The sequence below is a fragment of the Helobdella robusta genome (genome assembly GCF_000326865.2).
Source record: "Helobdella robusta unplaced genomic scaffold HELROscaffold_11, whole genome shotgun sequence".
In the NCBI taxonomy this organism is placed as follows: domain Eukaryota; kingdom Metazoa; phylum Annelida; class Clitellata; order Rhynchobdellida; family Glossiphoniidae; genus Helobdella; species Helobdella robusta.
This window is the reverse complement of record NW_008703617.1, coordinates 2,365,690-2,386,808: the sequence shown is the minus strand read 5'-3', so window position 1 is coordinate 2,386,808 and position 21,119 is coordinate 2,365,690. Positions and strand designations below refer to the sequence as shown.

At 33.5% G+C, this 21,119-nt stretch overlaps 4 protein-coding genes across 4 annotated transcripts; 1 reads left to right on the top strand and 3 right to left on the bottom strand.

Annotated features, from left to right (window-relative positions):
• Positions 1-3,381: 3,381 nt before the first annotated feature.
• On the bottom strand, positions 3,382-4,937 carry HELRODRAFT_97044 (hypothetical protein). The gene is made up of 4 exons (XM_009012840.1): positions 4,850-4,937; positions 4,255-4,409; positions 3,907-4,141; positions 3,382-3,721 (listed from the first exon to the last, which is right to left on the bottom strand). Exons 1-4 carry the CDS (start codon positions 4,901-4,903, stop codon positions 3,533-3,535), a joined length of 633 nt encoding a protein of 210 aa, XP_009011088.1. The 5' UTR covers positions 4,904-4,937; the 3' UTR covers positions 3,382-3,532.
• Positions 4,938-6,746: 1,809 nt separating this feature from the next.
• On the top strand, positions 6,747-10,691 carry HELRODRAFT_186674 (hypothetical protein). The gene is given in 10 exon segments (XM_009012839.1): positions 6,747-6,785; positions 6,805-7,202; positions 7,538-7,636; positions 7,786-8,082; positions 8,159-8,324; positions 8,541-8,668; positions 8,933-8,995; positions 9,120-9,272; positions 9,671-9,812; positions 10,065-10,691. The coding sequence occupies 9 exon segments, from the start codon at positions 6,964-6,966 to the stop codon at positions 10,170-10,172; spliced, it is 1,395 nt and encodes a 464-aa protein (XP_009011087.1). The 5' UTR covers positions 6,747-6,785; positions 6,805-6,963; the 3' UTR covers positions 10,173-10,691.
• Positions 10,692-11,802: 1,111 nt separating this feature from the next.
• Positions 11,803-13,546, bottom strand: HELRODRAFT_185281 (hypothetical protein). Its single transcript, XM_009012838.1, has 4 exons — positions 13,473-13,546; positions 12,941-13,136; positions 12,617-12,759; positions 11,803-12,468 (listed from the first exon to the last, which is right to left on the bottom strand). The coding sequence occupies exons 2-4, from the start codon at positions 13,134-13,136 to the stop codon at positions 12,283-12,285; spliced, it is 525 nt and encodes a 174-aa protein (XP_009011086.1). The 5' UTR covers positions 13,473-13,546; the 3' UTR covers positions 11,803-12,282.
• Positions 13,547-15,598: 2,052 nt separating this feature from the next.
• HELRODRAFT_72266 (hypothetical protein) lies at positions 15,599-18,942 on the bottom strand (the record flags this gene model as incomplete). The annotated part of the gene is made up of 10 exons (XM_009012837.1): positions 15,599-15,795; positions 15,952-16,171; positions 16,291-16,404; positions 16,654-16,818; positions 16,900-17,064; positions 17,461-17,546; positions 17,886-18,072; positions 18,326-18,424; positions 18,608-18,740; positions 18,830-18,942. The coding sequence occupies 10 exons, from the start codon at positions 18,940-18,942 to the stop codon at positions 15,599-15,601; spliced, it is 1,479 nt and encodes a 492-aa protein (XP_009011085.1).
• Between the last annotated feature and the right edge of the window lie 2,177 nt (positions 18,943-21,119).

The following is a 21,119-nucleotide window of genomic DNA, read 5'->3' as shown; positions in this document are numbered from 1 at the left end:
AGGCGATTTTGCGATAATAAATCCAGTAAAGTTAAACTACTATAGGTCATTTGACGTCATTACTAATTTGATCCAGTAATTTATTCGCGTTATGAACAATAATAATAACTACATTATTAGTTATTTTTATTTATTTTACATTATTATTAATTATAATAATTATTATCGTTATTGTCGTTTTAAAAAATTGAAATAAACCAGCTACAAAGCTTTCGGATTATGATTCTGTCTGTTTAAACAAACACCAGCTAGATAGAATCTTTATTCTTTTTACAACAATACAAATAAAATTAATTAAAAAATAAATAACGTAGTAATAATAATAATTAATAATAGTATTAATAATAAAATTGTTTTATTGACAGTAAGAAACTGAAATAGAAGTAGTAGTTTAACTGAAAATCTAACTAGATGCAACGATTTGATATCGATAGAAAACACAGTTGATATGTAATGATGAATGAATGAATGAATGAAAAAGTGAACGAACGAGCGAATGTGTGAAAGATTGAGTGATGAAATTAAGATAAGAGTGCAAACAAATGAATAAACGAATGAATGAAATAATGAATGAACGAAAGATGAGAAAATATTTATGGAAATCATTGGAATAGAACATGAGTTAAACAGCTGAATTATGCATGGAAAGAAATAAACGAATGAATGAATAAATGAATGAATGTAAAGAATGAGTGAACGAACGAACGATTGAATCGTACAGGGTTACAAGCCAAACAAGCTATCGATTTCAAAAGAAACTCAAGAAAAAATTAACGCCAACAAAAAAGCTGATAAGCTACACGATTAAATATCATTAACGTATACGTACGTACGTATGTATACATAAATGCATGCATGCATGTTTGTTTGCATGTATGTAACTAAGCATGCATGCATGCATGTATGAATGTTATGTATGTACGTATGTATGCGCGTAAACTTTTTACAATGTTTGTGTAGTATTATGATACTGCTACAACTGCTGATAAAATAATAATAATAAAAATAACAACAATAATAAAGAAAACAATAATGAGATTAATAATAAAGAATAATAATAAGCAAGCATAGTTCTTTCTGGTTGCGTGAGAGAGAGAGAGAAGAGAGAGAGAGAGAGGAGAAAATGGGAATGAATTGTAGAAAATGATGAAAGGAAATAACACAATCAATCAATCTATCAATCATTATGTTTTTTGCATGTATGTATGCGTTGTATGTGTGCATGTTGTTTGTAAGTGTGTATATGTGTATGCATGCGTGTGTTCGTTTGTATGCATGTATGCAAGTATGTATGTATGCATGTATGTATATATACATATGACTAAATGATGACTTAGATGCAAACATAAATAAGCGCTTGAGAAAAAGATCGATAGATAGATAGATAGATAGATAGATAGATAGATAGATAGATAGATAGATAGATAGACAGAGAGATAGAGAGAGAGAGAGAGAGAGAGAGAGAGAGAGAGAGAGAGAGAGGAGTGACAGAGAGAGGAGGGAGAGAGATAAGATAGATTATTAATCAATGAACTTTTGTTATTGAAACCACTACATGCATGCGATACTAAATCAAAGATTCATTCCAAAATTTCGCAACCAATATTACTACAGTATTATTACTACTGATAGATATCATACTAGGTAGTGGAATGAATACATTGCAAATAAGTTGAGAAAAAGAAGAAACCTTAAAAGTTTCAATTAACCTAACAATAGCAGTATGATAATAATTACCAGTAAGGACTACTTGAATTTAGTACAACGATAATACTATACAAGTTAATAGCAATACTGAAACATCAACGACATCAATATGTGTGATTAAATACATTAATATTATTTCACTGTCCTTGTAAATTTAACAATGAGTAATTATAATTGACTAGGGGGGTTTAAAATTAAAAAAAAATGAGTGGAAAATAGTATAGAATGTATGTATGTATATGTGTGTATGTATGTATATGTATGTACGTATGTGTGTGTGTATGTATGTACGTATGTGTGTGTGTATGTACGTACGTATGTGTGTGTGTATGTATGTACGTATATATGTGTGTGTTCAGCCACATAACCGTCAATATTTCATGCATTAATTTTGATACTGTTGTCTTTCATCATCATCATCATCATCCTCATCATTGTTGTTGTTAAGTATCGTCATCAGCATCGCCGTTATAATCCACCATCATCATCATCATCATCATCAAGAGCTACCAATAGTGCACCAATTTTACAAATTACATTACATTATTACATTACATCACCAGTCAATCCATCACCATCCATCCATCCAACATCATCATCCATCCAACATTAATTATCATCATCACAATTATTATTATTATTATCATCATCAATTACATCATCCTGTCTTCATTTTGCTGTCATCAGTATACAATTAAACTTGAAAAATATTTTACTGAATTAGTAATTGTTTACATCAGATAACAATTAAACCGTTAAAAATATCAAATTAAATATATATATACATATATATATATATACACACGTTTGTGTATATGTGTGTGTGTGTGTGTGTGTGTGTGTGTGTGTGTGTGTGTGTGTGTGTGTGTGTGGTAGAGGGTATATACATAATAATGATACAATACAAGTGTTTTAATACTTAATGCTCAAGTCAAATTAACCGACAACAAGAGATGAATTTATGAACGTATGCATGTATATGTATGTATGTATGTATGAATATATATATATATATATATATATATATATATATATATATATATGTGTGTGTGTGTGTGTGTGTGTGTGTGTGTGAGTGTGTGTGGTGTGTTTAGGAATCAAAATGGTTACAAGAATTCAAAACATTATGTCAATGAAAACCGTAAGATGCTAGAATAACGTGACTGAATTAGAATGAGAAAAAAAAAATCGGAAAAAAGAAATAAAATAAACAAAATTGAAGAATATTTAAAAGACTTTAAAATTGTAAGGAATAGTACAAAATTGCCATTTAAAAACATAAAATAAAATGAGTTACTAGCTAAAATGAAATGAGTACATATACCTAACAATATTAAAATAACATGACTAAAATGATAAAACCATGAACACTACCGTACACTTAAATGTTTGTATGCATGCATGCATGTCTGTCCTTTTAAAATTCATTTTTAAAAACACATGTGCATGCATGACCGGCAGTATACAAACATATGTATATAGCATAGAGTATAGACTGGCAGCATACAAACAAACATATGTATATATGTGAGTATGTATTGTATATTTGTTTGTATGATTTAATTGGTTAAATTTTAATTAACTACACAGACATAAAAATAAACAGTTTGGAAAAAAAACGAAAAAAAAACATGATGAATAACATTTTGGCTCAACTCATCATTAAAAAATTTTTCACTGAAACTTTAAAAAATAATTATCAATATTCATCAGATCAGCGTTATATTATCCTTATTTGAAAACAACTAGTCAATCAATCATCCAGTCAAACAATCAATCACTCAATCAATCAGTCATTCAATCTTTCAATCAATCAATTGACCAATCAATCATTGATCTGTCTGGGCTTGCCCATGTTCATGCCGGCTTGGGAGGCTCCCTTGTTACTTCCGTACTGCAAGCTGATGATGTTCTTACCAGCATTCAGCTGCTCCTCTGTAAACTCCCTAATGTTTCTCTCACATTTTTTTGGCCAGAATCCTTCAGGGCCTTCATAGTCAGGTTTCGTTTGGGCCTAAGGTTGCATGGTGTGATGTTACAATAATTTCGTGCAGCCTAATGTTATGCTGTGATGCTGTAATGTTAACCAGCTACATACACATACATTTGAGAAAGCAATAACATATAAAAAGCAGAAAAAAAAAATTAAAAAAAACCTTGCACTCAAACAAACAAGCAAGCAGGCAAAACCCAACCAACCTCAACACCCAATGCCCTGATGCAAGTGCAGACTTGGGCCAGATTGAGTGCCCCCTTTTCGTGCAGGGATTCTGTGGGGAATGTGTAAGTCCCCGTGACCCCGTACTCCTGAGCTAACTTGGTGAAGGTAGCAATGCGCTCCCTTTCCCTCATCAACTGCATGGCTTCTATGCGTGCCTTCTGGAACATCTTGTCATTCCAGTTGATGTGGTCCGGGCAGAGGCGGTCCATCAACCTGTCAGTGAAGATGGCAAATCATATCATGAAGACACTCCAAAACACAACAACTAGAGCAGCAGCAGCAAATAAACACAGCAACACATAAGTTTTACCCAACAAGACACTAACTTGAGCAAAATCACACCATCCCCAAGTAACTCATGGAAATTATCATGTGATGCATCAATCTCTTCAAGAACACCTGGTATCTCTTCAGCATCTGTCATCAACTTGATCCAGTACAAACATTTGGCTGCCTCTTGTGGGTCAAAATTTGCCTCAATCTATAAAAAATACATTTATTAAAGATAAATGATGAATAGTTTTTCGGATTATTAGATAGCACATGCCATGGCACAATGTAATTGTAATATAATAGCTAGTTATAAAATATACACTAAAGTTTCATAGAATCAGAGGAGATTTGATTACTTTGCATAATATTTTAAATAGTAATTTATATCCATTAAAAAATCAATTAAATTTTTTTCTAGACAGTCTACTTAGCTTCTCTTCTATTTGACTTCTTCTGTTTTACACATTCACATCCAGCATCATCAGCAACAAATATGTGTATTACATACAATTAAGTAGTTAATTACATTACATATATATTATATTATATATATATAATATTATATATGATGATACAATTGATATTCGCCCTTCTTTTTCAAAATTAAAAAAATCCAAAATTAATAAATTAGAAAATCAAAATATATACCTTGCTTTGGGTTTCTGCTGCAATGCCAGATTTTCCAGCTCTAAAATTATTCATTATTAAAATATAAAAAATGTTTTCGCAAAATAAAATTAGTGAAATTCGCCAAAAATTAGGAAAACGGCGCAGAAAAATTCGCACTTATCAACGCGAGCGACAGCAAAGAGAGAAAAATGTCATTCGAGATTTCTGTCAAACGGCATAGATAAGAAATATTTCATAAAAGCCTATATATATATATATATATAGAGAGAGAGAGAGAGAGAGAGAGTACCTATATACATTATATATATATATATATATATATATATAACATTATTTTCATTTTATAATTTTTTTGCTTTTAACATTCATTTACTACCACGCAAATAAAAAAAAATTTGTCTACAGAATGATGAGAGGTGGGCAGTGGTGGTGGGAGTCACCACGTTTCAGATGGTGGTCTCATGATGATTTACATATGATGATGGTGGTATGTATTCGAATTTGAACAAAGAATTGAGTGTAATCTCACTAAGATAAGTTACCTATTTTTTCCAATGGCTTGTTTTATATTTTAAAGAATTTTTTTTTCAATTAAGCGTTTTTCAGTATCTGGCCAATTCATTCCATCGGTGCGTGATGGTCGGTGCAATAGAGGTTCCTCCGTAGTGAGTGAAGAAATTTCTGGAAAGTAAACGCGCGCACATTTACACACACACACACACACACACATCATTACAACACACACATCATTACAACACACGCATACACAACATCCATTCAGTTGGTGTCGTTGTTGTTATGTTTCTCTTCAACTTTCTATTTTCTTTACCGGACTTTAATATAATTCGTAGGTAAGTTAGGGATTGAGATGAGTTGAACAATCGTAGGTAGGCTAGGGTTAACATTAGTTAAAAAGTTTCTAACAAAAAAAATAAATAAAAATTAAATTATATAAAAAAGGCAAATTAAAAACGTTAAAATATGTAAAGTACAATACCTGAAATATGTGAAACTCCTAAAATTTAGAAATGCAAATTTGTAAGTAAGGGGAGATGAGTTTATCATTGTAGGCTAGCTAGGGCCCTGAGAGTAATTTAATTGTAGGTAGGTGACTGACTACTATTCTTGCGACTTCTTACTAGTTTTTTGTGATGTGTTTGTTTTCGCTTCACAGCCTCACACAAACAAAAACTACATTTTATTCTCGTCGTCGCCGTAAATTTTACCTTTTTGAACAATCTAAGGAGTGTGTATAATAATAATAATGGATAATATTTATTTTTTATCGGTCGATATTTTGTTATATTTGTTTAAAATTCGAATTTTTTAAAAAATTGTCGTTTTTACAATTTTAATTAACCACCACATTACATTTATTAATGAATTCAAATAAAAGCAACTATTGTGCTTTTCTTTCTGTACTAAAATCTCGAAATTGTTTGTAGATCTGCACGGTTAAGTGTTCGAGTTTGAACAAACCTTGCAAATATTTATTTTTTTTTTCGTTTTTATCTCAATTCGTTCGTTTGTTTGGTTCATTCAATTTGGTTCATTGATTGGTCGATTGGTTGGTTGATTAGTTGATTGAATGAATGGTTGGTTGATTGATTGATTCATTTTCTTTTATTTATTTTACTATTATTGATTATTTTATTTTATTCTATTTTATTTTACTTTCCATGTTTAAATATTTTTCATTCTCCGTTTATTTATTTACTTATTCGTTTAAATTTATACTACTGCCTTGCATGCTGTAACAGTTTCTGCGTCTGTAAGTTCCTGATTTTTCAAGAATAATTAAAAAAATGCCAATAAACCAACAATCCAAGTAAGTCAAATAGCCCGACCCTAGTCGTTACGTTACCTGAAATTTGAAACATGATTTCACTTTTAAATTAGATAACATTAAAATATCTTGTTTTCATGGAGGAATGGTTATCCGTGTGGGGAACTTAAGAAATTGAGAAAAATTGAGTTTAAATTGAGAAAAATTTAATTTTTTCGACTGTATCGCTATTGTTTATTAGCAAATAAGTTGTTAGTTTTTTGCTGATCAGAATTAAGCAGATGAATTATTACCTTAACGCAATAAATTTAAAAATAGCAAAATTCAGCAATCAACTCTGCAAATCATGTCTCCATTGTTGTCAACGACAGGAACGCCTCGGCCTAAGCTGCCGTTAACGTTACAAGACCTGCCGGACGACGTCTTATTTATAATCTTTTCCTACTGTAACCCAAGCACATTGTTTTCATTGTGTCAAGTAAGCAGGCGACTCAATGAATTTTGCTCACAAAATTATGTCTGGAACGAGCCATATTATTTTGCATACACATGTGTCCATAGTTCTTGTAACCCATTGTTAAGCAGGTTGGTCATGATTAAATTTTGTTTGCTTATTAATTATTAAATGATTTACATTTTTTAGTTATAATTTGTGTTCTTACATTATTGACAGTGGCATTTTTTTACTGTTTAGCTTTTTAGTAGTTTCACAATTGAATAAATCATACCATCATCATAAAATTACAATATAATTTTATAAATAACCATTTTTATTTTATTGCCATTATTATTTATTATATAACCAGGGTTATTTTAGTTGTGAATAGTTGTGATAATAAAAACTGTTTTCATTAATTATGCCATCACTTATGTTGTATATCATTAATATTAATTAAATTAAGTGAAACATTTCATTACAGATCAGGCCCTTTTCTTCACAAAGAATATGTGAGGCTGTCGAGGAAATGGCAGTCTAGAGAACTGTCTCGGAAACATCAAGTCGTCATCAAATATGATCGGTAGTGATGATAATGATGATGATGATGTAGTGATGATAATGATACATTTTTATCATAATGTTATCATAGTCAACAACATCATCAATTTTAACATCATTGACAACCTCATCATCAACCAAAATGACATCAACAAAAATAACATTAACCAGTCAGTTACCATGGTTATACCTGCAAGATGACGACCACCCTCTCATCTACCTAGCCCAAAAATACTCCATCAACTGTTACAAGCTCAGTTACAGAAAAAGCAATAATTGTGGTGACAACAACATCAACAACAACATCATCAACAACAGCATCAACAACAACAACAGCAGCAACAACAACATTAATAGCAATAACTGCTGCACTATTCATGCAAAAGCTCAGGCCACTTACTATAGCAATTGCTATCACGACATCAATAGATTCGTTGTCAGGGGTGGGTCCGTTCTTGCTGGTTATAGGTTTGTGGAGTGCTGTTATAATATGCTTAGCGTATATTTTTGTGAAAGAATAAATAAAATATTTTTTTTTGCACAGAGATGGCAGTGTTGCAGTCTTCCAGATCCAACTTTGCAACGGACCATCATCATTTTCATCATCGTTTCAAATGAAACTGCATGAGAAGGAAGTTCAAGCCGTAGAGATGATCAAGGGTGATGATGATGACGTCATCCTCACCGGGGCCTTTGATGGATACGTTAAGGTGGTGACGGTGATGATGATGATGACGACGATGATGATGATGATGACAATAATTTGGTGATGATTTTGATTATTATTTTGTCAGTGTTGATGATAAGTGTTCTGAAAATATAGAAACTAGTCCTAATTGGTGGTATGACGATTAATTTGGTTTATGATTGGCTGTATCATCGTCATCGTCATCATCATCATATTAACTTCATCATCGTCGTCATAGGTGACGCGGGTAAGGACGAACTATTATGATACCCATCATCCCTATCGTCTCCTCCGTAATCACCTTCCTCGTTATAACCTCCTCATTGGAGATAGAGTTCTATCTTTGGCCTGCAACAGTTCTAACGTGTCTGTCTTATTCATTCATTCGTTCTTTCATTTATTTAATTTAGCTTTCATTCATTCACTCATTCATTTTTTAGTCCGCCATTCATTTATTATTAATTTATCATCTTCATTACTATTTGGATAATCTTAATATTTAATATTAGTGTAATTTTACGTCCTATAATACGTCAATGAAATATGGAGGGAATGAATAATAAATTAACTATTAACGAGTTTATTATTAATAAGCTTATTAATATTCATTGGTTGACCTTTTTTAATAAGATTGGCTGTAGGCACTGCAGGGCTGACCAGACTGCCACCAATCAGCTTGTGGGATCTCAACAGGTGATGGCGGCTAATGGATGAATGAGTAAATGAATGAATGAACCAATGAATGATTCGTTGGTCTAATGAATGATTAGGTGCATGATTTAATGAAAGAACTAACGAATGAATGAATTGATGACAGTGCTCAGGAGACAAATACACTTGGAAGTAGAGAGCACAGATTCGGATCTGGCGTGATGGACATGTGTTTCATGGCGCACGACAAACTCCTCCTCACATGTGGCTACGACACTGCTGTCAGGCTGTGGGATCTCAGGGTTGCCACTGACCAATGGTTCGTTTGCCTTTTTCTGTGTGCTTGTTTGTGTCTCTGTGTGTTTGTTTGTTTGTGTGTATGTATGTATTGGTCTGTAATTTAAACAAAGGCGCCTAATAATAAACGCCATTATTATTATTATTATTAAAGACAATATATATAGCGCCCATTCAATGCTCTCACAGGCACTCTCAAAAAACTAAAACTTGATCATATACGTGGCAAAAAAACCAAATAAAATTACAACCATAATTACCGTCAGTTTATAGCATTCATACACGAATGTACAAATTATGTCTTGTTGCAATACAAAACATGCAAAAGAACGCACGCACACAGACAAACTAGCAATTCACACACGCACTAGCAAATGCACATACATAAGCACACAGGCGAACAAACAAACAAACGAACAGTGTCCTGGAATATGAAGAGCCGTACGACAATGCCCTCTACTGCGTGCAACATGACTGGCACAACGTCATCTTCTCAGGAAGCAGTAGAAGTTCCATGGCACATATGTGGGATGTCAGGTGGAGGAGTAGACAGCCCGTACAGGTCGGAGTTTTGCGTCGTGTGGTGTTTTCAGTGCCCTGTAGTATCGGAGTGTCGTGTGTAGAACTGTGAGCGACTGCGTGAGCTTTATGTAATGTGATGAGTACAAATCAGTAATGGGTATCATTTACATTTAAAAGAGTTTTGGTTGCTATCGTTCATTCTTAATTTGTCGTCATCATCATTTTTATTATTCATATTCATCTCACTACGTCACCGCCATCTTCTAATCAACGTCATCACCGTCAACAACAGACGTACAGTGCAAGGGACCAGAGTCCAGTGTATTCTCTGGCCTTCAATCACAAGTCCCTCTTTCTCGCTCTTGACGTCCGTCTTGCTGTCATCCTATTGGATGGATAGACGGATGGATTGAAAGATGGACGAATGCATTGATTGTTTGATAGATGGATGAATACATTGATTGTTTGATTGATGGATGAATACATTGATTGATTGATGGATGAATGCATTGATTGATTGATAGATGGATAGAGATGTATATATATATATATATATATATATATGAGTAGATAGATAGATAAGCGAACTTGTTTTCTTCATTGGATGGTTTTTTTTCTTTGTTGCAGATGAATACTTTTCAATAAACTTGAATTTTAAATATCTTTTTTAGAAATTCTGTCCCTTTTTTAAAAATGAATGACACATACGTATGGGTACGATAAAATTGATGCATGCGTATAGTGTAGATAAACCTGATGTGTTCGATTTTGTTAAACTATTTGAAAGAAATTTAAACTATGGTGAATTTAAGTAGTCTATTTCTGTGTATTTTCTAATTTTTTCACAGTCCCTGCATATAAACAACTCTGTATCTCATGAAATGTTATAAAATATTTCAAAAACAGATTCAATCTTGAAGACTTCTGTATCAGTCTAAATAAAATCAAAATGAGATAAAATGAGGATGGTAGACCATGATAACGGCTGTTACGAAACTCAAATTACTAAGCCAGCCAATTCTTAAGAGTTATCAAGATAAAAATCGATAGCTGATAAAATCAATATAAACGTTTGTGTATGAGTGCATAAATGTATGTATGAGTATATATTTGTACTATAAAATACAATTAAGGTATATATGTGTACTTTAATATGTTGTACGCGCGTGTATATGTTGTAAGTGTGTGTGTGTGCGTCTACACGAATTTAACCTTTGTAGATTCAAATTCTTATACATAGTACAACATTTTTATATATGACAGTATAAAATTGGTAACTTTTTAAAGTTAGGTAGTGATAGAGTGGTTGCATTGAGTAATCGAATTATTTTATATCATTTCATATATATCGCGAAACTAAATTTCAGGATTTAAAAAAATGCAGTCAAACTTTACAAAAGTCAAAACTGTCGAAATTGAGATAACCTAAATGGCTAGAAGGCACTCTGACGATGAAATTTCCGGTAAAAAATATTTTTCCATTCAAGTGTGATGATAAAGTTGCAGTAAGAAGTGAATGCAGTACATGAAGAATGTTGAAAATGAAAAAAATAATGTCGTAATGATGATGTGTAACTAGATAAACACACACAAATAAACACACACACACACATACAGTTTAGCTTAGGTATTCAAGCGCAATAAGTTACTATACATGATACTGTATACTAAATAATACTAGGTATATAACGACAATGATTCGACTGAATGGGATAAAAGGAGAGGTCAGATTAATGAGATCAGTACAATATATGAGAGTCTGGTGCTTGCTAATATATGATGGTGAATATATATAGTAATGACAACACGCACGCACACACACACAGACACACACACACAACACACAGACACACATCCAAGAGAGTGAACTGCAAGAGCATTATTAAAGGTACTTGAATTAATACAAATGAAATTACTAAAATTAATAAATACAATATTAATAAAGATGAAATTATTAAAATTAATAAATGCAATATAAAAACAAAATTAATAAATAGAAACTGAACAAAAACATGAAAAATGCTAAAGAAACAATATCACTGCTAAAAATACGACATGTATTAGTAAAAAAAACTTCAAAAAAATAAAGATTTGTAAAACTACCTTTTAAAAATCTCTATACACTAATCTGTTCCTAACATTACTTTAACTAACTTTACTATCAACATAGTATATGCCTGTATATTATTGCTATCTCCACATTAATATGACACCTCATCATCACTGTACTATAATGATTAATCATATTTAATATCATATATCATCACGCAGTTTATTATTTAAAAAAAGTAAAATTTTCATCATACCATCATCAAAATCACATTTATAACTCATTACAATACTGACTTGTAAAATTCAAAAAAACATAAAATCTCAATAAATAATAATCTCTTTAACAATTTAATTTTTGTAAAACTACCATTAGATCAATTTGTATCATGTGTACATTCACTTTTAAAGCCTCAATCAATTTTTAACTATTAAACAAACACTAAACTATAATTTTACTCTCAAAATCTTTTGCCTATAGACTCATGGGTGCTAAGAGCTTCTTTCTGCTGTTGAATCTCAGTGATGAGGTCGTCGGGGGGTCGAAGAAGGATGATTGGGGCATCCTCGTCCTGTCTCTGGTATAGCATCTCCCCTTCGAACTGCACCAGGCCCTTTCGACGAGCCCGAATCATAAGGCCTACTAACTGTGTGTTTTATTTAGTAAAGTTAATTGGTATTATGTAATGACTATTGAAATGTGTTATAATTTTAAACTGTAGTTTACAAATGCAGTAAGTTTTGTTGTGTAATTAAAAGATGAAACTTATGAAAAAACATGACAAGTCTTCTAACATTGTGAGATATCCTTCCGTAGTACTCGAACAGTCGACCAAACTTGACACCGATGGTTCCATCTGACAGTGGTACCCCGATGTGCTCGATCATCTGACACAATTCCAGAACTTCCTCATTTATGTGGATATCTGCCTTCTTACCTGGTTTAGTGTAGATCATAAGCATAATGAAATATTATTAAATTATAGATTTTTTCAAATCAAATAAGTAGAGTTTTTTCAATTTAAATTAATTCATAGTTGATTCAGCAAGATTTTAATAAAGTATGCTTTGAAAACTTAAACAAAATTCAACAAAAAAATCCACAAAGACATATGAAACCTCTGTATTCAGTTTTAGAGCCAGGTTTTGGTCTTCCATACAAACGGTGACCAACAGGTGGAAGATCATGAGCCTCTGGAGTCCAACTTCCTGAAAATGGATTAACTTTCTGTCTGTTTTGATGACTCTCTGCCCAGTTTTCCCAACTATGTTTCACTGAATTAAAATTGTAGAGAGCTTTTCTCACTGTTTCCATCTGCAGTTTTATAATTTATTAGATTTTATTTTTAATTCTTTCTTAATGTTAGTTGATAATAATGAATATAAATAATAAATAATGTTAAATTAAAAAAATGAAGGTAAATTATGATCATCAAATCTCAAATTGAATGAAAAATATTTAAAAAATTTTCAAAATTGTTATTGCAATTGTCAGTCAGTTTCCAAAAACTGGTTGTGAGTGGTTGCTGTTTGTTGACTGACAATCAGTTGATAATCACATCACATCAGTCAGAGAATTAGTGCAAAGTCAAGTTCAGGTCTTTGTCAACCACTGAAAAAAACAAAAAATAAAAACTCAGCAAATAATAACCTGTTTGCACCAGACGAAAATATCTCAGAATTCAGATAAAAATTATGCGAAATTTGATTAACTTAACCATAAAAACAAAAACTTAACGACGAATTACTTGGCAACGCTACGTCGAAGCTGTAAATTTTATTCCACTCCGCCACCTGGCGACAAATTTGTTCAACGATGGATCAAGATCAAATTCACTGGTTTACCAGTGAATTTATTAATTCATTGAATAAATTTATTAATTCATTGGTACACCAATGAATTATAATATATCATATATATTACATTGTGTACATTAATATAAAATACACATATGTATTGGTATATATATATGCATATGTATATATATATATATATATATATATATAGAGAGAGAGAGAGAGAGATAGAGAGATAGAATGACATATATCCTAATTATATGTTTATATACAAATAGTGGTACCCTATAGATGAAGATATTTTGGCAACTTTGTTAATTTTTTGTAAGATGCACAGGTGCATGGGTAGCAAACATTTAACGTTTCAAGAAAATCACACATAATCAGTTAGTAAATTAGAGAAAACACGGTCAAACAGCTTGATATTTTTGAAAACTTGAAGCAAAAAATATATATCTTTTAAACGATTCCGATAAATATAAACGGAAATGACACAAAAAATTAGTGTAGCGTGCATTAGACATTATCTTGAATTGTTACAATGCAATAAATCATAACTAGTTAAATTAGAAAATAATACGAAGGAAACTTATATGCACACACAGACGCACACACACACACAGATATATATATATATAATATATATATATATAAATATATGTAATCACAAATTCGAGTGTGGCTTTTAAAATCAATTTAATCATCACACGAATATCAATGATAAAACATTATTTTAACGTAAAAAAAATATTAAAATATTCAAAATAGAATAGTTGAGTGATTGATTGATTGAATAAATGATTGATTGATTGATAGTACACATTCGCTTTGTAATAAGGAAAAAATTGATAATGTCAAACAAATAAATTCCAAGATAAAATTAATATGACATCGCATATTAATTAAAATAAATAAAGTTGTTTATACGTAACCAAATTGATTGCTTTAGTAATGATGTAATAATTTAATATGTGGCCTCTAAACAGTGAATCTTTAAAAATCGGCAAAGAAATTTAAAGTAAGAATTAAATTCATTTTTCAAAAACTTCCTCTTAAAAATTATTTCAAATCGATTGAGAAACATGAAATGAATGAATTTATAATGTTATAGGTGCACATTTTGTCGAATTAATATGACAAAATTAGTGATAATTCTCATAGAGACAATTTTATTGACTATATATTAGCTGAAAATTAAGTTCATATGGTAGATACATATATAAAATTAATGATAAAATCTTGGGTGATAAAAATTTATTTTTGTAAAAATTTTATATATATATATTTTTCGGACAAATTTTATTAATATTTAAAAAAGAAATAAGATATGTAGGTCCAACGATCTAATTAGCCAGCTTATTAGAATGAATGCGGTAAACATTTTCATAAATAAGAAAAAAAAATTCAGCCATCTCAATTGATATCTATCTATCTATCTATCTATCTATCTATCTATCTATCTATCTATCTATCTATCTATCTATCTATCTATCTATCTATTTATCTATCTAATGTGTATCTATATATAACATGTCGTAGAGACGTGATGGCATATAAAAAAATGTACAGACAAACAAACGCAAATACAAACATAAAAACACGCATACAAATAATGTACAAACATGCATACAAACATCCACTGAAAACATACAAACAATTAAATATCCTAATAAAGCGCTCAACATCGTTGTACACAAATGTACGCTCACATAGAAATGTATTCTACATACAAGTATATATTGTACGATATATACAATACAATGTGTGTACCATGTCACAAAACACCACACAAACACACAATACACATTCGGCAAAGGAGTATGTAATAGTCATCATCATCTTTGTCAAAATCTTCGTCGTCTTCGTCTTCCTCCTCACCATAAAAAAATCGAAATGTTCACATAGGGTCGACAGATACCTCACTTGAAGATTGCCGTAAAATTAGATATCATGGAAGGATAGTAGTATATGGGAGCAAATTCAAGATAGATGGAAAGAAAGTTTTCCTTCATTCATGGCGAAAAGTAATTTCTCCTTCAGGATCTCACTGCTCGAGTAGTTTGGAAGTTTCAGGTAGTTAGCACACGTCATGACCGATGGCAGATAGTCGTCTGCATTTGAACCCAACTCAACCGTGCGACGAACGATTGTCAGGGGTGGCTTGAGACTCTTCAGACCTGTTGTTTTTGTTCGTTTGAGTGCAAGAATTGTGGGGACGACGAATAGCGTCCTTGTTTATTATGATGTATGATTAACCAAACGAGTAAACAATTAAACAAGCAAATAAACAAATGAGCGAACGAACGAATAAACGAACAAACAGACAAACACACCTCCAATGGGAAGTCTCGGAGAACCCGTGATGAATTGAACGAATAATCTCTGCTGCTTATGACTAAATGAAGCCATAACGTTAAATAAGTGATGCACCGTCGTCGAGTCCTGCGAATATCCATGGTCGGTCCGACAGACTCCCATGAGGTAGGAGGGAGTCCATTGGTCGGCGTTGTTCACGGTTCGGTATGTTGTCGATCCGCAGAATAAAATGTCCAGCTGACAGCGATCACACATAACCATTCAAACATTCGTCAATTAACCAATTTTTCGTTTTAAAAATAAAAAATCACTTGGAGGAAAATGTTTAAATAAACGTTTAAATGAGTGAAACGAACTTCATGTGCATAGAACAATCGGAGAGATGATAGAAGTAGGAAGGATTCGAACCCGAGTCTGACGGAAAACATCTGCCTTTGCACACCTCCGATTAACAACCAGTACACACATTTCTGCAATAAGGTGTTGAGCTCTCGTTTACTAATTATTTATTTATTTATTTAACACAACTGACCAGAGGACCCAACGGACCACTTACCCAATCAGGAAGAAAAAAGAAATGTTATAAAGCTAGGCAATTGGCAGACAGATAAAAAAGTCAGCACAATTATTAAAATAATTTAAAACGATCAAGCCATCATAAAATTTACCAAAGCGAGATAAAATTTATTTCCATAAAAAAAAACATTCGTCCAACAAACCTCAACATAGTCTTCCAAATTGTCGATAGTAACAGCAACTTGCGAGCCCTCGTGGACTAGGTCAATGTTCGAGTACCCCGGCAAGGTGAAGGTCAGACAGAGGTCATCTATGCTGCACCCGTCCAGGGTTAATGATTCTATTTGTTCACGCTTCTCAGCTGCAGACTAAAATAATTAAAAATGATAGAAATTGAAATGAGAAACTTTTGATGAGAAAGTTAATTGAAAAACAAATCGGCAACAAACCAAATCTCGTCTGCTCTCAACGCTCTCCTTCATATTGACCAAGCACTGCATCTTATGGAGTATGTTGTACAAGCCCCTATCTACATACCGCAGGTCAGATAAGTTCAGGGTCGATTCCTCACCTCTCAACCATTTGTAAAAGCAGATACTCAGCGGAAGGTCCAGCTATTTATTGAAATTTATTAATGAATACTTTAAAATATCACTCTCTCTCGAACGACTCTATCTTGATAGGATTCCTTCGAAGTATTGCACATATTGGAATGCTGCCTATGGAGAGAGAACGATATTACAAGCACCACCACCAGCTAATGCTGATGGTAAGTACTGCACATGAAGATATAATTATAAGCACCCAATCAATGTTTGCTAATGGAATACAATATAAAAGTTGGAAAAACTATGAAAAAACAAAATTAAAAGTTTCTTGCAAACAAAAAAGCGTACTTAAAAATTCTACAAAAATGTTAGAGAATGAACAAACACGAAACAAACAACCAGCCATCAACAACAAAAAAAAAACAAACAAACAGCATTGGTAAGTACAAGAACATCACTAACGAATCTGGAATCAATGAGACACTTAGCCATGAACCTTCCGAGAAATTCGAACTTATCGAGGATCATCTGCAGACGTTTGCCATCCTCTTCCTTCACAGTAGCGACATCTGGCATTGGCTTCGGGTAGAGAAATGATGATGGCGGTTGCACGAAAATCTCATCGCTGCTATCGTCATTCTCGCTACTACTGTTACTACTACTCGTCGCGATAGTATTAGCGTTGCTTGAAGACTTATCAGTTTTGTTATCACCGCCATAACTTCTTATCATTTCATCATCGGCGTGGTGCTGGGTCCTTTCATCTATCTTTTCATCCTCATTCTCATCATCTTCACCATAATCATCATCGCCCCAACTTTTCTTAGCCGAAGCACGAGGAACTATTTTTTCTCTATCGACATTGGGGCGATTTTCCTCACCATGACCACTAGCAGCAGCAGTAGCAGCTTCTTTGGAGGCTGCATTCCAGGAAGCAGCATCGCCGCCGCTAGCGACACCACCGTCGTCGTTGTTATCACTGGCTGTACCGATCCAGAGGTGATATTTGTAGAGTTGAAGCTGCTGGGAGACCAACGTGTAGAACTCCAACGTCGGACCCAGGCCGAACCCCGCCTATAGGTGCGAAACATTTTCAAAAATTTTTTTCATTCTTATCAATTCATTAATTAATTTAATTAAATAATTTAATTAATTTTACTAACTTAATTATGCCAAAAAATAAAAATATTTTTCCGGGTAATTTTTGTTATTGGAATAATTAGAGCGACAAGCAGCAGTTACAGTAAAACAAAACGAAGTAAAAACAAAACAAACGAACCGGCTAACATTAAACTTTGAATAATACTAAATAAGTAAATAAGCCTACCTCGTCATGAAACTGGATCTCGAGGACAGCATTAGATCCAACCAACTCATCCAATACAATCTCTGCTTGGTTCAGAACGTCATCTCTCTTTATTATTTTCTGCCATTTTATTCATAACATATGAAAAAATGAAAAAAAATAACATACAACGTACAGACACACAAACACACCAGCACACACAATCACACACACAATCACACACCTACACACCTTAACTTTTTCCACATTACAAGGAATCTTATTTAAAGCGACACCGTCCTGTCCAGCGTGAGAAGCAGCTACAGCAGCTACCTGCAGCTGTTGTAACTGCTGCTGCTGCTGTTGCTGGTCGTTGAATTTGTTGATTGCTCGCTGCTTGTCCACGTCCACCAGCCAAAATATACGACAGCGTATCTCGAACGGAAGTAAAAAGGAACTGGAAGATATAAATTCATCCAATCATTTATACACCATCTAAATAATTATACTAGCACATAATTTTCATAAATTAATCACGAAACTGACCATGACAGAGCCAGGTCAACGACCCATTGAGGTAGATAACCCGACGAAACAATGCTGACATCATTAAGTAGCTTCGTTATCTTCGAGGTCATTTTATTACTAATAAACTCCATATAATGATGATGACGTTCGTGATGACCGTACTCATCGTCATCATCGCCATCGTCGTCGTCGCCGCCACGACCACCGCCACTTCTTAAAATGACGTCATCGTTTTCCAGGTTGAAACTCCACCGTTGTTGGTCATCGTTGAGGAAGGTGCTGCCAGGATCCTGATGGTGTTGATGAGTGAGATGATGATGATGACGGTGGTGGTGATGACGACCTCCGAATAATGTACTCTCCAGGTTCTTTAAAACGTCTGTATCGGTAGCCTGTTTGAAGCGTGTATTTTTAGCATACATGGACAAGCCTTTTGTGAGAAAGTCATCGACTTAAACGAATAATTTAATAAAAAAATGAGTGAAGTAATAAATAAAAGTAACATAATAAAAACATAAAAGTATATAATAATAATAATAATAATAAACCTTATATAGTTCCTTCCATTCAGCCAGCAAATTATATAATATGATCAGCAGCTGTAGTACAGTTTTTGACGGGTCATTAATATCCATGAGCACGTGGGAGTGGTTTAGGGTCTGCCAATCAAAATTGCTCTGGTTCCTCTTTCTGACTGGTAGTTTGGCGGTGGCTTTTGCCTTTGATGCTGTTAGAATATGTATGAATGAATTATGTTAATGAGAAGCTAGTTAAAAATACAAAATGGACATACTCGTGTTCTCTTTTTCTCTATCCTTCCCTCTCTCATCCATAATCATACTAATACTTTTTTATTTCTCTCTCTCTCTCTCTCTCTCTCTCTCTCTCTCTCTCTCTCTCTCTCTCTCTCTCTCTCTCTGTCTCTCTCTCTTATAATAATAATCTCTCTCTCTTACTCGTTGTCACTCTTTCTCTCTGTCTCTCTCAGTTTTTTAAGAATTGTACTATTGCAGAAGAAATATATACTTACATTGCTCTTGTCGCCGTAGAATTTTCTGGAGAGGTGAGTGCAGATAATGTATATCGTGATGATGGCGAGGATGACCAAGAGACAATGATGCTGACGATGACGATGACTGCCCGGGCGAGCGATGATGATGATAATTGTGATGCTGACCGTGTTGTCGATGAGCGATTCTAATGAAGTTGGCGAGGTTGTGCTGATGATGATGTGGTTGACCTGACGATGAAGTATGATAGTGTTGAGTGATGGAATGAAGAGTGTGATGATGTGCTTGATGATGATGCTGCTGCTGATGACGATGGTGGCTGTAGTCGCGATCGTCATAACGAGATTTCTTAGGATGGATGACGATCGATGACGATTTGAAATCTTGTGCAGCTGTTGATGATGATAATGATGATGACGACGACTGCAAAGGTGGTGGTGACGATGTTGGTTGCAGCTGCGAATGTCTGCTAGATGTTGCCGATGCTGCTGCTGTTGCTGCTGAGGGTGTTGTTGTTGTTGTTGATGTCACAGTCTTCCTTAGAAATGTTAAGGGTGATTTTGTAGCACTTAACGCCGAAGATGTTAATGTTGATGTTGTTGCTGGCGATTTTGTGGTTGTGGTTGTTGTAGCTGCAGTAGACGCATGAGATCTTGCGGGATTCAATGACAAGTTGCCGATTTTAGGCGGAGACAATATGGAAAGTGATGAGGACAACGACGGCGGCGTCTGTGACTGATCTTTCACCAGCGGCTTGTAGCTGGTGGTGGGTGTGATTTGAATGAAAAAAAATTAAATTTGTAGAAAGAAAGATGAAATTAAATTCATTAATTTTATAATTATCATCATTTTCATCTTCATTTTCATCATCAGCTTTATCCTCACAAGATAATATGCTCTGAATTCCAGATGTGATGATCACTTAATGATGATGACGACGACGACGATGACGTTGACGACGCTGGTGGTGAAGATGAGAACCATTTAACGGCTTGATAGATAGTTGTACCTGGTGGTATGAAATTGATTTAATTAAATCAAAATTTGCGAATCAACATTTTAAAAATCAGTCGGTCGGTGTCCGTTGGTCAGTCGGTCAGCGAACCTCGAGGTATGAGATTTTGCCCAATATAAAATTGAATGCCTCTCAAAATTGGAACAGGTACTGATGATGATACTGGCGACGATGGTGACGATAATGACGTCATGTTTGGTACCACTTCGCCAGACGTCATTCTCATCATCTCGGCAAAGGATAGTTTATTCTGGGTGGTGGATGTTGACTGTTATTGTCAGCA